Below are 17,632 nucleotides of genomic sequence, written 5' to 3'. Positions count from 1 at the left end.
GAAATATCAGAACGAGCAATGTTGAGCATGTAACATAAATATATAGACAGCATGGCAGTAAATTAATAGAAAAGGTGTGTACAGCACTAGTGATATAGGATCAGTCTTGACTAGAATTCAGTATATACATATGAAGTGTGTACAACAGTATGTAAACATTATTAAAGTGACCAGTGTTCAATGACTATGTATATAGGGCAGGAATCTCTAGGGTTCAGGGTAGAGTACCAGGTGGTAGCCAGCTAGTAACAGTGACTAAGGTTCAGGGCAGGGTACTGAGGGCAGGGTACTGAGGGCAGGGTACTGGGAGCAGGGTACTGGGGGCAGGGTACTGGGGGCAGAGTACTGAGGGCAGGGTACTGAGGGCAGGGTACTGAGGGGCAGAGTACTGAGGGCAGGGTACTGAGGGCAGGGTACTGAGGGCAGGGTACTGAGGGCAGGGTACTGGGGGCAGGGTACTGGGGGCAGGGTACTGGGTGCAGGCTGGCTAGTGATGACTGTTTAACAGTCTAATGGCCTGGAGATAAAAGCTGTTTTCAGTCACTTGGACCCAGCTTTGATGCACCTGTACCGTCTCAATGGTAGTGGGTTGAACTGGCCTTGGCTCTGGTGGCTGAGGTTCTTGATGATTTTCTTGGCCTTCCGTGGTCACCGGGTGCTGTTGATGTCCTGGAGGGCAGGCAGTGTACCCCCAGTGATGCGTTGGGCTGACCGCACCACCCTCTGGAGAGCCCTGCGGTTGTGGACGGTGCGATCGCAGTTGTTGGGCCTTCTTCACCACACTGTCTGTGTACATGGACCCTTTCAGGTTGTCAGTGATGTGCACGCCGAGGAAGCTTTTCACCATCTTCACTGCGGCGCCGTTGCACCTTCTTAAACCCTCTCCACTACGGCCTCCTTTGTTTGGTTGATGTTGAGGGAGAGGTTATTTTCCTTGCACCACTCCGCCAGGGCCCTCACCTCCTCCCTGTAGGCCAGGGATCATCAACTAGATTCAGCCGCAGGCCTATTTTCTTCTTGAGCGGATAGACAGCAAATTGACCGCAAGAAGCCCAAACAGATATAATATTTGACTACAACATAATCATTTCAAACCTTGCTTACATTTGTATATGATCACGTGTCTCTCTATTATGCGTGGGAATACTTGGGAACAAATTTCTTGAATTAAAATAACTTGTGAGCTGATTTCCTTGTTTAAAAAAAATCTATTATGTCCCCCGTGGTCAAAAAACTTGGGGGGGCAAATAAAACCACTCGCAGGCCAAATTCGGCCCACAGGCCGCCAGTTGGGGAACCCTGCTATAGTCTCTTTGTTGTTGGTAATCAGGCCTCCCACTGTTGTGTTGTCAGCAAACTATTGTCATTGGTGAACAGGGAGTACAGAAGGGGGGCTGAGCACACACCCTTGTTGGGCCCCCCCTGTTGAGAATCAGCGTGGTGGAGGTGTTGTTGCCTACATTCACCACCTGGGGTTGGCCCGTCAGGAAGTCCATAACCCAGTTGCATGGGATGGGGTTCAGACCCAGGGCCCCGAGTTTAGTGATGACCCTGGAGGGCACTACGGTGTTGAAGGCTGAGCGGTAGTCAATGAACAGCATTCTTACATGGGTATTCCTCTTGTCCAGATGGGATAGGGCAGTGTGCAGTGTGATAGCGATTGTGTCATCCGTGGATGGAGGCGGTACGGATATTGTAGTGGGTCTAGGGTGTCAGGTAAGGTGGAGGAGATATGATCCTTAACTAGCCTCTCAAAGCACTTCACAATGACAGAAGTGAGTGCTATGAGGTAAGTCATTTAGTTGAGTTACCTTAGCTTTCTTGGGTACGGGTGGACATCTTGAAGAATGCGGGAACAACAAACTGGGATAGGGAGAGATTGAATATGTCCGTAAACACTCCAGCCAGCTGGTCTGCACATGCTCTGAGGATGTGGCTAGGGATGCTGTCTGGACCGGAAGCCTTGCAAGGGTTAACATGCTTAAATGTCTTACTCGCTTCGGCCACGGAGAACGTGAGCCTTCGTTGTGACTGTAAGATCATGTTGCACAACACCATATAATAAGAGCAACAGTAATAGAGGTTTCATATGGGGCGAAGCCAACACCCTACCCCCAGCTCCGTACTCTGCAGAGGAGAAAGAGAACGAGACTTGAGATCTGGATTCCTATAGGAATATCGAAGTGTTCGTGAACAACAATTTCACACAGGTTCATTCAGATGAATAGTGGCACAGTCGTAGGCCCTTGTTATTGGTAAATGATGGAACAGCACGACTCATCTCTCAGTTGTTATAGTAGAGGCCCCTAGACATTATCCTGGCTTCACTTATCCATCATGCAATTATACTGATTTGGCTCTATTTTTCATTTAGATCACACAACTTCTTAGTGTAGTTTCCTTAGGCACTAAATTGGCACTTCGTCTTTGTGAGTAAAAGTTTTGCCTTCTGAATGTGCACGTTTCACTTTCATCACTGGCTAGTCAGTAGCCATTTCATATCACCGTTCAGAGAGTATGTTCAACAATCAGTTTTTTCCCCCTCCCGCTGCGCCTGTGTGAGTAGTGGGCGGCGCGCATACCCAATCCCCCTCTCCATACCCAGCCAGTGTTGTACGTGAGAGAGTGGAGCCACTCCGTTGACTCCAAGCAGAGAGCGAAAGACAGGGAGGAAAGAGAGGCAGGAGGACCGGAGCGCCGACATCGTCGGTATGAATCAAGTGTAGAATCTTAGAATTTCAGATTGTTTTGCAACAATATTTTTTTTCGTTTAAAATTCCGTTTTGGCGCTGAATCGGAGACTATGGAACTGACTGTATCCAGGGTGCTGATTCCCATTGCGCAGCTCCTGGTTTCCTGCCAGATAGGTAAGGAAGAAGAATATTAATAGATTTTGAAAAGTGCAATGATTTATGTGTGATACGCATTATCACTGAGTGTGCACAGCGCATGTTTGTAACAGGCTACTGTAAGGCTCTATATTTGATGTTATAGTGTATTCACTCAACGATGCCATATTTGACACTGGCAAACAAATAAAGACAGGGAACATGGTGAACTTAAAATGTGCATCCCAAATGCAACTCCACCTGACACGTCTCAGGACTGTATATTTGGAGAAATTACACTGTTGATTTGTCATGAAGAGACTTGTAACCTTTGGAGAACTTCTTCGTTTTAATGGGAGCATTTCGCTTGATATGTCAAGCGCACTCATGTGTAGGCTGTTAAACAGCATTTGGGAATGCCATTGAGAGCGCCTTTAACTGGTGAAGCCATTGAAACATGGGGTGAACACTGACAGTGGGGTTGGTTTCGTGGATGGATCTGCCATCTGCATTTTCCGTTTCTTCTAATCCCTTGGCTCAGTCTTTATCTGTGATCTAAAATAAGCATCTACGAGATGGACAGTTTTGCTGGCCGGTTTTATGGGAATTGGGAATTATGGGGAAAATTCTTTGGAGGGAAATGAAGGAGGGAGCACATCTCTAAGCCATCTGTTCCTCAGTATGCCAGGCCACCCTACAAGAGTAGGCCACCCCCCCCCCCCCCCCCCCCCCCCCCCCACACACACATATACACACACACCGCATACGACACTCACACTGTCTTCCAAATATGCACATCCATCTGCATTCAAGACTATCACCAATTTGACTGTTTGGATACAATCAACACATTCACACCATGCCATATGATATATATATATATATATACTGTAGACCACATTAAGGTAATTCGCCTAGATATGAACAGTGCAGAACAGTACATTAGGTACTCATTGTAAAGTCACTTCAGCTGTGGTGTGCCAATGCCTCAGCTGGCAGAGCTGAGTGCAAGAGCACGGTCAGGGTCAAGTTTTGTGCATGGTTTGTGGGCATGGCTAGGGGTTAGGGTCAAGTTTTCAGGGTTCAGTTTTCAATTCAGTCGGTTCAGAAAGTGGGACAATCTTCATAGGAAACAATGGATGATTGACTGAATTGAAAACGGAACTGACCCCAACCCTGATCAGGAGAGCCTGGGGAGAGTTCATAAGCATGAGCGTGGTAATGACATAATACTCATTGATCAGAGCCAGGAGCCCTATAGGGCAGGCTCTATTTATTTCTCTCATGGACAGGGTTGGTGTACGTGAGAGGCTCTGAGAGCACACAGAGTATGTTAGTTACACCATCAGTGGGGCATCAGAGTGGCTCTGACACTGCTGTTGATCGGTGGATCATTGTGGATAATGTTGCCCTGTTATGTATATAAATGAGATGGCTGTAACACCCTCGATGGGCAGGGCAACAGTGTCGTTCCACCTCAAATAAGCAGAAGCGTTTCGACACCCACCATGTCAGATTGTTCTGAAATTGTTTCTGTAGTTAGAAAGAAATAAGACTCGAATTCCTGCACATTATTTTGTTGAAATATGGCTCAACGACTGATCACACGGCTACGGACCCAGGAACGGAAACGACTACGAGTAGGAACACAGCACGAGACAAACATAACAGCAGCAGGACACACACTTCAGGTGTGCAGCTGTGGTTGGGAGAGAGTAACATCGGCAAAGGGGGTTAAGGATCCATCAAGTGAGGAAAAGGTGCTTGGGAGAGCAGAGACAGGGACCTCGTGTTGACCAGTACTTCTTGCGAAGCAGCCAGTCAAATCAGTCAAATGAAGCACAGCGACGGGAAGCAAACCCAAGTTCGCAGAGCATCAGCACCCCTGTAACGGAGGAGGATAACACAAGCACAGAAATGCCGGTGGATGAACTCACCCAACCACAGAGACCTCTAAAAGAGGAAAAGATCAAAGAGCACAGACCGAGTGTAAAGTGGCCCAAAAGCCACTTTAGTAGTAGTAGTTCCCCTTGCAGAGGGGCTTTTGTGGAGTGATGGGTAACGATGCTTCGTGGGTGTCAGTTGTTGATGTGTGCAGAGGGTATGCAGAGGGTCCCTGGTTCACGCCCGGGTATGGGCGAGGGGACGGTCTAAAGTTATACTGGTACATTGGTGCCGTGACGCGGATCACTGGTTGCTGCGGAAAAGGAGGAGGTCCAAAGGGGGGTGAGTGTAACGGATGTGAAACGCTAGCTTAGTTAGCGGTGGTGCGCGCTAAATAGTGTTTCAATCGGTGATGTCACTTGCTCTGAGACATTGAAGTAGTAGTTCCCCTTGCTCTGCAAGGGCTGTGGCTTTTGTGGAGCGATGGGTAACGATGCTTCGTAGGTGACTGTTGTTGATGTGTGCAGAGGGTCCCTGGTTGGCACCCGGGTATGGGCGAGGGGACAGTCTAAAGTTATACTGTTACACCAGCCAAATCTAGGAGGCAGCAAGAGATCGAGATACTTGTCAGAGTGAGAAGGCAGCTGAGAAAGCAGTGGAAGAAGGCCTCTGATGCAGAGAGAGAAGGTCTCCTTCTACTCCGAGCAGACATCAAATGTTGGCTGGCAACCTTGCGAAGAGCAGAAAACTTAAGGAAACTTCATAGGAACACGGTTCCACTCAAGAACACGGTTCTATAAAAAAAACTTTAAGTTTGTCGAAGACCTCTTCGCAAAGGAAAAGTGCGGAATCCTAAAAACTCCAAAGCCAGAACTGGAAGAACACCTGGAAAAAGGTCCACCAGGACACGAAAAGGCATGAGCAGATAATCATCCCACATGACATCCCACCTATTCAACCACCAGAATTCAATCTGGACACTGACCCTCCAAAATGGAGGGAAGTAGAGAACGTTGTCCGACGAGCAAGAGCGGCCTCGGCTCCTGGGCCTAATGGAGTACCATACAATCTCTACAAGAACGCCCCGGATGTTCTACGCTTTCTTTGGAGGCTCATGAGGATAGTGTGGCAGAAATACATAATAGCAAAGGCATGGCGAGGGGCTGGTGGTGTGCTAATCCCGAAAGAGAAGGATGCGACAGACATCAGTCAATTCTGACCAATCTCCCTTCTCAACGTCGAAGGGAAGATCTTTTTCAGTATAATAGCACAGAGGCTGTCCACTTACCTGGAAAGGAAAAAGTACAAGGATGAGTCCCATAATTGACATCTTAACCCAGTCTAAGAAATTAACCTCCCATGCCATTGTCAACATCACGGCAAATCTCATATGAGTTCATACCATCTATTGGCACAATGGACAGTTTTTAACATCTCGTCCCATGTTTTATGATTCTTATTCTCTGAGAAATTAAGCTAATTGATTACATCCAAATTTGCCCATTTAGATGTATAGGATTCATATAATATTCAAAGAAATATAGTACCTAACATCTGATTTGGACCAAACTTTTTTCTAACAATGAGTTAGACATGAGGAATCCAAGAAATTGTTTAAAGTCACCCACAGACCACACACTCCAACAACAAATATATAGTATCAGTTCTCTATGTCTGACAAGTACCATGAAGCTGCGGCTCTGAGTATTGCTTCCCGGCTCTGAGTAATGTATTCCCAGTTAATTTGATTATGTCCCCCCCCCCTGTTTAGGGAAATTATTAATTGATGTTGTTAGGTTTTACGTCCCATCCTACATCCTGGTATTACCAAGTTCTGACCACTAGGTGGTGCTGTTCCTGATTTTAGGTGATATTTGTTCAAGAATGACTGAATCCCCCTCGATGTTAAAGGGATAGTTCACCCAAATTACAAAATTACATATTGGTTTCCTTACCCTGTAAGCGGTCTATGGACAAGGTATGACAGCAATCCATGCTTTGGTTTTGTTGTCCACTGTTTCAAATGCTGAATTTGTAGCATTTGTGGTACAAATCCAATGCAAGTCAATGGTATCTATATTAGCAGATATGAAGCCTGAAAATGCATTGACTAACATTGACTTGCATTGGATTTGTGCCATAAATTCTAAAAAGTTAGCATTTGAAACATCACCATCTAATGGTCAGAACCTGGTAGTACCAGGATGTATTGTAGGATGGGACATAAACCTAACAACTTCAATTACTAATTTCTCTGAACAGGGAAAAAAAACATCAACAAATTCACTGACAATAAATTACATAGTATGAAGAAACAATACTCAGAACCGCATCTCCATACTACTAGTCAGACATAGAGAACGGATACTGTATACGTATGTGTTGTTGGGGTGTGATTGGCATGGGATGTGGGGGGTCCATGGGTGGCTTTTGAGAATTTCTTTGAATTTCTCATGTCTAACTCATTGTTTGAAAAAAGTTTGGTCCAAATCGGATGTTAGGTAGTAAATGTATTGAATATTGAATTGAATTGATTTGAATTTGGGTGAAATCATAATAGCTTAATTTCTCAGAGATCAAATAATATTTCAACAAAATAGTGTCAAAGAAATGCTCATCTTATCTGTTTCTAGCTACAGAAACGATATCAGAACGATGTGACATGGTGGGTGTCACGGCTTGCTGAAATGACATGGGACGACCCTAGAGTGTTATTGAATGAATGGGAAGAATTGATCTTCCACACTGTTCTCTCCATGGGTGTGATTGGGATGTATGAAGTAACAGCATGCGATGGTGTACTCTTCGAAAAAAACTGTGCTATCTAGAACCTATGAGGGTTCTCTGGCTGTCCCCATAGGATAACCCTTTGAAGAACCCATTTTGGTTCCAGGTAGAACCCTTTTGGTTCCAAGTAGAAATCTTTTGGGTTCCATGTAGAACCCTTTCCACAGATGGTTCTGCATGGAAACTACAAGGGTTCTACCTGGAAACAAAAATGGTTATCCTATAGGACTGGGAATTGCCAGGGACCACGATACGATCGTATCACCATATATCACAATTCTATATGAATTGCGACTTGATACTGTGATTTCTATTGTGATTCAACGTTCCAAACATTGCTCACTGTATGACTGCTACAGAGGAACAACAGAGAGCCATAATAAAAACGAGTTTTGATCAGTCGTGGATATAAAAGAGCTGAAAACATGTTGACTCACCATTTAAAAAGAAGATTGAGGCCAAGCTATAGGAGGAGAAATACACACGTTTTGGCGCTGGCACAGCCGACTAGCGATAACTAATGTTAACTACCTAGCAACAAGTAAATCGATGTCATAGAATCATTATAATTGTCACGACTTCCACCGAAGTCGGTTCTTCTCCTTGTTTGGGCGGTGTTCGGCGGTCGGCGTCACCGGTCTTCTAGTCATCGTCGATCCACTTTTCATTTTCCATTTGTTTTGTCTTGTTTTCCTACACACCTGGTTCTCATTTCCCTCATTAAGTGTTGTGTATTTAACCCGCTGTTCCCCCCCCCCCATTTCCCTCTCCCCATCCCTATTCTCCCATGGGAACAGCTGAAGAACTGTTTTGGAACCCTTTTTTTTAAAGTGCGGGTTGAGTTCTTTGCTGGTCAGTCAGACCTACGGAGGTGAATAGAATAGAATACAATCGAGTATCTCTTGGAACACATTTAACAGATGGTTGATGCTCTCTTTAACGAGCTGTAGCAGCAGCAGCCTGTGTGAGACCGTAACAGTTGTGGATGTGGTGAGGGTGGGTGAGCCTGGGTGAACCTGCTGAGTACTGTTATGGGATCCAGCATCATTAATTAGGGTAGTTTACTCTGCTCTAAACCCACGGTGTATAGTTAATTGGCATTTGGCAGCATGTCCGCTGCAGTTTCCTTTGAACCTTGGACAGAATGTACATGGAATAAAGCAAACAAAGCCCTAGACCAGAGCACTAGATAATGAAACATAATGAAAAGCCAGAAGGACTATTAAAAATAGAATAGGAGTCTTCTACTGAATAGACACCTGCTAGTGTTGCGGACACAAATGTGTCTGGGTCAAACCTGTAACCAATTCAACTGCAACCTGGGTGAGGCTCAATTACATTCAATCACGCCTGTAAATAATTACTGCTTATAAAACCTTTATTAACAGTGTATTATGATACTATTCATAAATTGAGAAATTTGCCTGAATAAAGAAATCTCTTTGGAACTGTGAATAAAGAAGATCACACACACCTGATGCTATAGAACCAAAAGGGCTTCTTCCAATGAATGGTTCCATTTAGAACCCAGAACCCTTTCAAAACTCTTTCTTTCCCCCTAGCTCTGTAAATCATTTTCCTTATCAAGCAACATCACCTAAAGAGGCCTGTGATACAAGCAGATGATGCGTAACAGAGAAGCTATACATTAGCCATCAGGTTTGACCGGTTTACCCTTGGGTGCTTATGACGTCCTGTGATCTACCATATCTGGTCATTAGTCCCATGTGTAGTTATGTCATCCTAATGCTACTTACGTAATCAGGAGAGAGAGAGTCCCCTCTCCCTCTGTGCTGCGTACATAATGAGGAGAGAGAGAGAGCCCCCCTCTCCCTCTGTGCTGCGTACATAATGAGGGGAGAGCCCCCCTCTCCCTCTGTGCTACGTACATAATGAGGAGAGCGCGAGCCCCCCTCTCCCGCTGGACGATCAACTGATCGATGTCTCTTACGTTTGTGAAAAGACATCCACATGACCTCGCTCCATCTCTCTCTGTCAAATTAGATTTGTTTGCCCTTTCGGGGCCATTGCTTTTAAATGTTAAATGAGTTTAGACGAGAGTCAAATGTCAAAGAATCACTGATATGGCTTGTCTCCTCTTCGTATTGTAATGTCTGCCGTTTGGATTAGAGGAGAGAGAGATGAATGTCGGTCTAATCTGCTGTACAGCTATCTGTCTAGCCCCAGAGACGGGAGTGTGTGTGTGTGTGGGTGGGTGTTCATGGGAACAAACATAGGGACAGGATCTCACTTCTCGTACCATGTTTCTGTTAGTAGGCCTTTCTTCTGCGACAGAATCCATTGAGGACGTTGCATCCCCAAGTGTTCGTGCTGAGTCTCTCTTGTCTCTCTTCATGTTCACTCTCTCTTCTGATTTTTTTTCCACTTGATTATTCACCAGACTATAAGTCTAACAGATGATGTCAATATCGCTAAGCTCACTCACCCGGAAGACAGAAATCTGTAACAGTAGCCATGGTAACATGTAATATGGTAAACTACTAGAACAAAATGATCTGGGGGGAACTGCTTGCTCCCCAGACAGCGTGAATATGTTCAGTCGAATGGATGGATGGAAATAAGAGTTAGCTATGCAGTACGCCCGAGGCACACATGTCTCAAGTTAAGATCCAACTCTGTAATAAGAACAGACGAGTTAGAGGTGATTTGGAACATGTGATGTGTCCACATCATTGACATCTCATCTGTCTCGACCCTCCATGTCTCTCTCAAGCACGGACACATGGACGCACACACAGACACGCCACTGTCGAGGGCCAGTGTGTGTGTGGGGTGCTCCATAGTGCTCCATGTGGAAGATGAGATTAGAACTGTAGAACCGGACGGACCTTTACGCTGCTGCTCAGAAAAGAGCCACTCTGTCCCTCTGTGCTGCCAGCACAACAACGTCTTCATGGGAGTACGAATCTCTTGTTAAAAATATTTTTTCGAAAGCCATTGTATGTGTCTCTCTTTGGGTGTCTAAAAAAAAAATATATATATAATTGGCTTATCTTACCACAAAGAGAAGTTAGACTCATATTTGGAGATAACTTATATGATAATAATTGATCATATATGCACTCATTTTGATTACGACTTCTTTTGATGTATCTCTGAAAGCAATATTATTGAATCATTCATGCCTATGCTTTATTTAAACCCTTTATTTGGTCTATTTTCAGTAAATGCATTTGTATCAGCATGACATTCCTAGTCAACTGTCATGCAATTGATTCATAACCATATTTAGCCTATACCACTAATCCACTTACTTTCTCTCTGAGCCATGTAGTCACAGTTATTAGAGCTAGATCCATCCCAGTCGAGACTTTGATTGCAGCATATTGTCTACTTGGTCTTACTGCGAGTTGAAGTTCCCTTGCAATACGATGCCATATGGTTCTCAGTATACCCTGCAATAACCCAAGAGATATCAATAATGGAAACAATGAATGAATCATGTCTACAGCACCATGCCAGTGCCAGTCCATGGATTACTACCTTATCGTTCACCCGTACCCATAATGTTAACTAACATGCACAGGAAAATCAATGGTGTACATTTAACTCTGAAAGTGTCAAATGTATACTATTATCAGTGAACATAGTCCCACTGTACTGGTGTAACAAGCGAACAAGTCCCACTGAACTGGTGTTAAAATAACACTTTTGAAAGTGTTAAAGATTTAACTATGTTGCAGTGTTCCCGATTTAACTCTTAAAATGTCCAAAGGAACTCGATTGTGGCGTTTGCAGAACTCAGCTGTGGAGTCAAATGAATCACCCACAGTGTAAAACATAATACTTGATTTAGAGTGAACTGGGCTCACTCTGCTTAGTGATGACGCTGTTACACTTCCTCAGTGTAAGAAATTAACACCTGTAGTGTTACAGTACATCATTTTGGGTGTTGTTTTAACACTGTATAGTGTAAAGCCTAATTTGCATATTTCCCAGGGTGCCTTTTCTTTTTGAGTAAATTGTAGATTTAACACCCATGGCTGTATTTGTTAGTGACAGAGACATGGTGGTTGAATTATTTCCTGGTTTCAATTGGAATCCTGACATAGTTAGGATATCCAACAGTTGGAATGTTTATTCACCCACAACCTGCATTCAGAATGACAGTAAAGATTAAGAAACGTAATAAACAAAACATTACATAAACCATTTAAACCGGTCAATGTACATGGAACAAATCAATGTACATGGAAAAACACAAATATTAAAAACAATCCCCCAAAATATACCTGCAGTATAGCATGCAGGGAGATATAGTAATGATGGGTGTGGTTTTAATGGACTGTTTTACTCCCCACAGTGTAAAACAATAACTCTCATTATTAACACTAACACTTGGGTTTATTTTACACCACTGAGTGCTAATTTCACTCTTACAGAGTGAATGCAACTCCTGAATCAACACTAGAAATGTTACACTGAAAGATCTACCCTGGACAATTTGCTGTGTGGCATCATCCCAGACAGGGCACTGGCTAGCTAAAGAGAGCTACAGTGGACGGTCCACAGGTCGTGCTCTTCCTTAGAACATCCTGAATCACCCTCATCCGCAGTGTAAATGTTTAGAAAGCAGTGGCAGCGGAGAGGGAGAGGGAGGAAGAGGAGGGCAGTGACACTAAAAGGCCAGAGAGAAAGAGATGCTCTGTTTTCTCTTCTCTCCCTCTTGACTTCAGGAAGTTGGTTTGGAGTTATAGCGTCAGCCTGACAAGAGCAAGGCTTGTCTGTGGCTGGGCAGTTTGTCACAAAGGACAGTGTTGTTTAAAGGAGAGAGACTTAAGAAGAGGAGACTTAATAAGAGGCATTGGGAGATGGTGGGTCTTGGGGAATGAGATGACTGAGGCTGGGGCGGGGGGGACCCAGGGAAAGCCGGTGGGAGAGGGGCTGCAGACTGCATTGAAAGATGGAGGGGAACCTCAAGTGAGAGGTGGTTGGGGGGAGGGGGTGGGGGGGCAGTGAAAGATGGGGGAGTGTGTGTCCATGGCAATTGGAGAGGCAGCAGAGGATGTCAGTGTGGAAATCAGGGTGGCCAGACGCCACAGTACATTCTATGGTTGTCAAGGAGTCCAGTGCTGATGCTCTCTGCATGCTGATGGAACTGATGGAAAACCTGTGATGCATCTCAATACAGTATGCCACTTCCTCTCCTTGTCTCCTTTACTTCAGGAAGCCACATTAGACTATTGAGATGCTTATATAACTCAGTGCTGTGATGCTGAGCAGATGAACACGGTGCATTTCACTGCACTCAGAGTGGGAGAACCGTCTGGTTCTAACATACACACACACGCAGGCAAACACACACGAACACACACACCATCCCCACTAACTCACATGGACACAATCCTACATACCCAAGTAACAAATAAACACACTACCAGTGTACACACAGTGATGACTTCAAAGTGGGACTGAGCATTTATGTCATCATCAACCACACAACCCCAGTGGGGCTGACTGCAGTAAGTGCAGTGACTGTACCTGGCTCTAAAATACTGTCTCTGCGTTATGAAGCTCTCTGTTTCTCTGTTTCCTCCAGCTCTCTGTGTTCTCTCCCCTCCCCTCCCCTCCCCTCCCCTCCCCGGGGGTGTCTCTCTCTGTGACTGATTCTCTGTGACTGATTTATTTATGAGTTCTTCTTCCCCTATTTAAGACGGGAGGAGCTCCGAGGAAGGAGCTGAAACTTTGTGTTTATTATTTTAGGCCATCCCTCACCAGGGAACTCCCTGGCTAGCGGCTCACATTAATAACAGGCTTTTTCATGGGTTGTTTGTTCACAAATGCTGTGTTTCATGGAGAGTTTTGTGGAGTAAACCCTCTCCATCGGCAGTAAACTTAATCTCATTAAGCAGAATTTTGAGAAAAGCTACCCTGACAAAGCCTTCAGAGTGCAGGACCATAGGAGAGATTGATGGGCTCTTTTATGATTGACACTCATTTATGTCGGTGGATGCAGCAGAATCGGGGGAGGAGTAGTCTCAGAGGCACAGAATCTGTCACAGAAATGGAATGATACGGACAAACTCCCATGATGCATGAGCAGACCTTCCACAGGCCTATCACTGAGAGCAGGACAGCTCTGTCCATTGTCTTAAACTCTGAGCCATTTTAGTGCCTGTGGCTCTGGTTTAAAACCCTGTTGTTCTCAACAGAAGGTGAAGTTAAACCTCTTTGCAAATTATCCCGTTTTAAATCAACCCGAGAGTGTTACATTTAACACTATTCCAGTGTCTATACGGGTCCACACTTATCAGTGTTAAAAGAACTCACTGCTTAGTGTAAAGCCTTGGTTTTGGTTGAGACATGGTTGTTGCATTCATCCATGTTCAGTCCTGTGGCCTCAGCAAATATGTTATCATTCAATTCTTTAACACACTGCAACACATACTTATTTTTGAAGACCATGTTTCACCTTAATACAGTGGCCCGAAACTCATGTTTTACAGGCCACATCAGGCCTGCAAATCACATTATGCTTGCTTGTAAAGGGATGTGCAATTCCTTTTGGAATCAAGCCAGAGTGGGAATAACCAACATTTTACATTTTTATTCACCCACAACCTGCATTAAGAATGACTGCTGGGTTGGGAAGACTAAGATATGAGACTACATAAATCATCTAAACTGGAACAACCATTTCAGTAATGTGTGCAATAAGTCTGCTTATCAGATTGGATTAGTTTAGAAACGTTTATGTTATTTATATTTCAGTAGCATAACATTAATTAATCAATCAATTTACATGCAAAAACAGAGATAATGAAACAAACTATTAAAAAAAAATCTACCTGAATACAGCATGCTGGGAAATATGATATTAATGAGCGTGGTTTTGGTTGAATTAACACATGGTTATTTGTACCAACACTGGGGGTATTTTACACTAATGAGTGTTAATTTAACACCTGAATCAACACTAGATAATGTTACACTGAAAAATCAACACTAGGTAAGATTTTCCGATTTTCTGTGCAGCAGCAGTGAACGAATACATTTCCTTCTTTCTGGACAGTTGTTCTAACCTCCAGCTGTTCCCCTATATTACCACCTACAGAAGTAGACCCTGAGGCCTCTAGGCTTCTAGGCCTCACGTTCCCACGGTTACCACATGTCACATGTCTGACCTCACTGCAACAGCTGAGCCATGACACATTCCCATAGGCCCTCTCTAAAACCGACACACATCATCATGCTATGGATGCATGTTGTTATATATTCCTGCTAAGTCCCCTTAGAACAATGCGGCATTTGACATTGCTCAGAAGCTATATCCCCTGTTTAATTTGGGCCTAACCCTCTTCAATCTTCCAGTGGAAGACCTGCAAGTTAAACCTGCAAGGAGAGAACACATGCTACTAAATCACTAATTCACACATGGCTTTCAGTCACAGCAGCTGTCATATGATGATGTCATGGGGTGTGGCAGGGAGGTATGTATGTCTTGCTCTATGTTCAACAGGTGCTCTCTAGAATGTTCTCAGTGTGTATTGATCACAGGAAAGAATAATGATGATCATTGGCATTTGGCATCGTGGATGCATTTCTGCTCTGCTAAAGCTCTTGACCCCCCCACTGCACAGACTCAGAGCTGGTGCCAGTTGTTCTGTCTCAGTGCCTCTTGTGTGGCGTGAGTAGCATATTATATCCTGTCCACTCACAGACGGAGGATGTGTTCTACGATCCAGATACGTGATTTAACGACGCAGCAAACGGACCACGACCGTGGCCGTACGGTGAGTCCCTAGGGATAGTGAAGTGAACCACATGCTCTGGGTGGCTGAGCGGCTCAGTGCCCGGCCAGAGTAAAGTGAGTCCTTCCTGTCTTTTAGTTTCAGTCTGAACCAGCTTTCATCTCTCTCAGGGGTCCACTAATCGGCTATTCATTAGCATGCCAGTAAGACTCTCCTCCGCTACAACAACACATTGTACAGTACAGTCACACACATGCACACACACAGACACACACGCGCGCGCACGCACGCATGCACACACACCCACGCACGCACGCACACCCACGCACGCACACACACACACACACACACACCATCCATCCATAGTTATACACTGTTCTTACTCATTAGTAGAAGGCCAGGTCGGGGCCTCCCATGTTCTATCTAGAGTCTAGACCAGAGGGTTCAGGTTTGGCCTTTCTGTAATGACTGGCTCTATTGTAACAGATACGCTTTTAGTTCCTGGCCATGGCAGGCAGGCGCCCACTCAGTCAATCTGATCTGGGGTTAAAGAAGAGGTCAACACTCCGCGGCAAACTAATTCACTTTATGACAGTTAGGAGACCATATTGGCATGTAACCAAATAAATAGTAACATTTGAGTGGGACTGTAACGTAGATTTAGGAGCGCCGTCATTAGAGCTGATAATGACAGAGATAAGATGGTGAAAAGGGCCAAATGAAAGGAAGAGGGAAGGAAAGAGAGAGAAGGGAGTGAGAGAGAGAGTCAGAGGTTTCAGGCCAGCATGAGTTTGACGCGTTCGTGGTTGATATAGTCATATATCAGCCCCGTCTTTAGTGCTGAGAAGGACCAAAAGAAGGAGAGAAAGAGGGAGGAAAGGAAGGAGGGAGAGAGAGAGCCGAGAGGTTGTAGCTAGCGTTGATAATGGGCTCATTAACATCACACTGTGAGAGATTTTAATCTAGTTTGCCTCTGGCTTCTCTCTGTGACACTGACTGAAGCAGGGCCAGGACACTGGGGCTCAGATGGATCTGTCACACGGGAGGGGGGGCTGTGTGTGTGTGTGTGTGTAGTGCAGCTCTTTCCTTTTCCAAGGCTGTTTCCCTCTAGAAGTTATAGCATACAGCTAGTATTGTGGCAGAAAACAGAGGTCAGTGGTACGTGGTAAAGAGCTACAGTGGCATGTGAAAGTATTCACCCCCTTGGCATTTTTCCTATTTTGTTGCCTTACAACCTGGAATTAAAATCGTTTTTTTTTGTGGGGGGGGGGGGGGGGGTTGTATCATTTGATTTACACAACATGCCTACCACTTTGAAGATGCAACATATTTTATTTATTTAGAAACAAACAAGAAATTTGACCAAAAAAATTTAAAACTTGAGCATGCATAACTATTCACCCCTCCAAAGTCAATACTTTGTAGAGCCACCTTTTTCAGCAATTACAACTGCAAGTCTCTTGGGGTATGTCTCTATAAGCTTGGCACATCTAGCCAGTGGGATTTTTGTCCATTCTTCAAGCCAACACTGCTCCAGCTCCTTCAAGTCGTCCCAGTCTCAAATCTCTGGAAGACTGAAACAGGTTTCCCTCAAGAATTTCCCTGTATTTAGCGCCATCCATCATTCCTTCAATTCTGACCAGTTTCCCAGTCCCTGCCGATGAAAAACATCTCCACAGCATGATGCTGCAACCACCATGCTTCACTGTGGGGATGGTGTTCTCGGGGTGATGTGAGGTGTTGGGTTTGTGTCAGACATAGCGTTTTCCTTGATGGCCAAAAAGCTCAATTTTAGTCTAATCTGACCAGAGTACCTTCTTCCATATGTTTGGGCAGTCTCCCACATTTGCAAACACCAAACGTGTTAGCTTATTTTTTTCTGGCCACTCTTCCATAAAGCCCAGCTCTGTGGAGTGTATGGATTAAAGTGGTCCTATGGACAGATACTCCAATCTCCACTGTGGAGTTTGCAGCTCCTTCAGGGTTATCTTCGGTCTCTTTGTTGCCTCTCTGATTAATGCCCTCATTGCCTGGTCTGTGAGTTTTGGTGGCCAGCCCTCTCTTGGCAGGTTTGTTGTGGTGCCATATTCTTTCCATTTTTTAACAATGGATTTAATGATGCTTCGTGGGATGTTCAAAGTTTCAGATATTTTTTTATAACCCAACCCTGATCTGTACTTCTCCACAACTTTGTCCCTGACCTGTTTGGAGAGCTCCTTGGTCTTCATAGTGCCGATTGCTTGGTGGTGCCCCTTGCTTAGTGGTGTTGCAGACTCTGGGGCCTTTCAGAACAAAGATCATGTGACAGATCATGTGACAGATCATGTGACACTTAGATTGCACACTAGTGGACTTTATTTAACTAATTATGTCACTGCTGAAGGTAATTGGTTGCACCAGATCTTATTTAGGGGCTTCATA

At 44.6% G+C, this 17,632-nt stretch overlaps 1 protein-coding gene across 3 annotated transcripts in view; it reads left to right on the top strand.

Annotated features, from left to right (window-relative positions):
- The first annotated feature begins 2,610 nt into the window (after positions 1-2,610).
- LOC109896759 (receptor-type tyrosine-protein phosphatase zeta) overlaps positions 2,611-17,632 on the top strand; it is a 46,795-nt gene continuing 31,773 nt past the window's right edge. For 2 of the 3 annotated variants that reach the window (XM_031831897.1, XM_031831896.1), the window contains exon 1: positions 2,627-2,867. In XM_031831897.1, the coding sequence (XP_031687757.1) occupies positions 2,804-2,867 (64 nt within the window). In that variant the 5' untranslated portion in view covers positions 2,627-2,803. Of the gene's footprint in view, positions 2,868-17,632 lie in introns of all 3 variants that reach the window. The other variant, XM_020491090.2, reaches the window with a different exon arrangement.

The sequence above is a fragment of the Oncorhynchus kisutch genome, linkage group LG9 (genome assembly GCF_002021735.2).
Source record: "Oncorhynchus kisutch isolate 150728-3 linkage group LG9, Okis_V2, whole genome shotgun sequence".
NCBI classification, from domain to species: Eukaryota; Metazoa; Chordata; class Actinopteri; order Salmoniformes; family Salmonidae; genus Oncorhynchus; species Oncorhynchus kisutch.
This window is presented reverse-complemented; position numbering and strand designations above follow the sequence as displayed.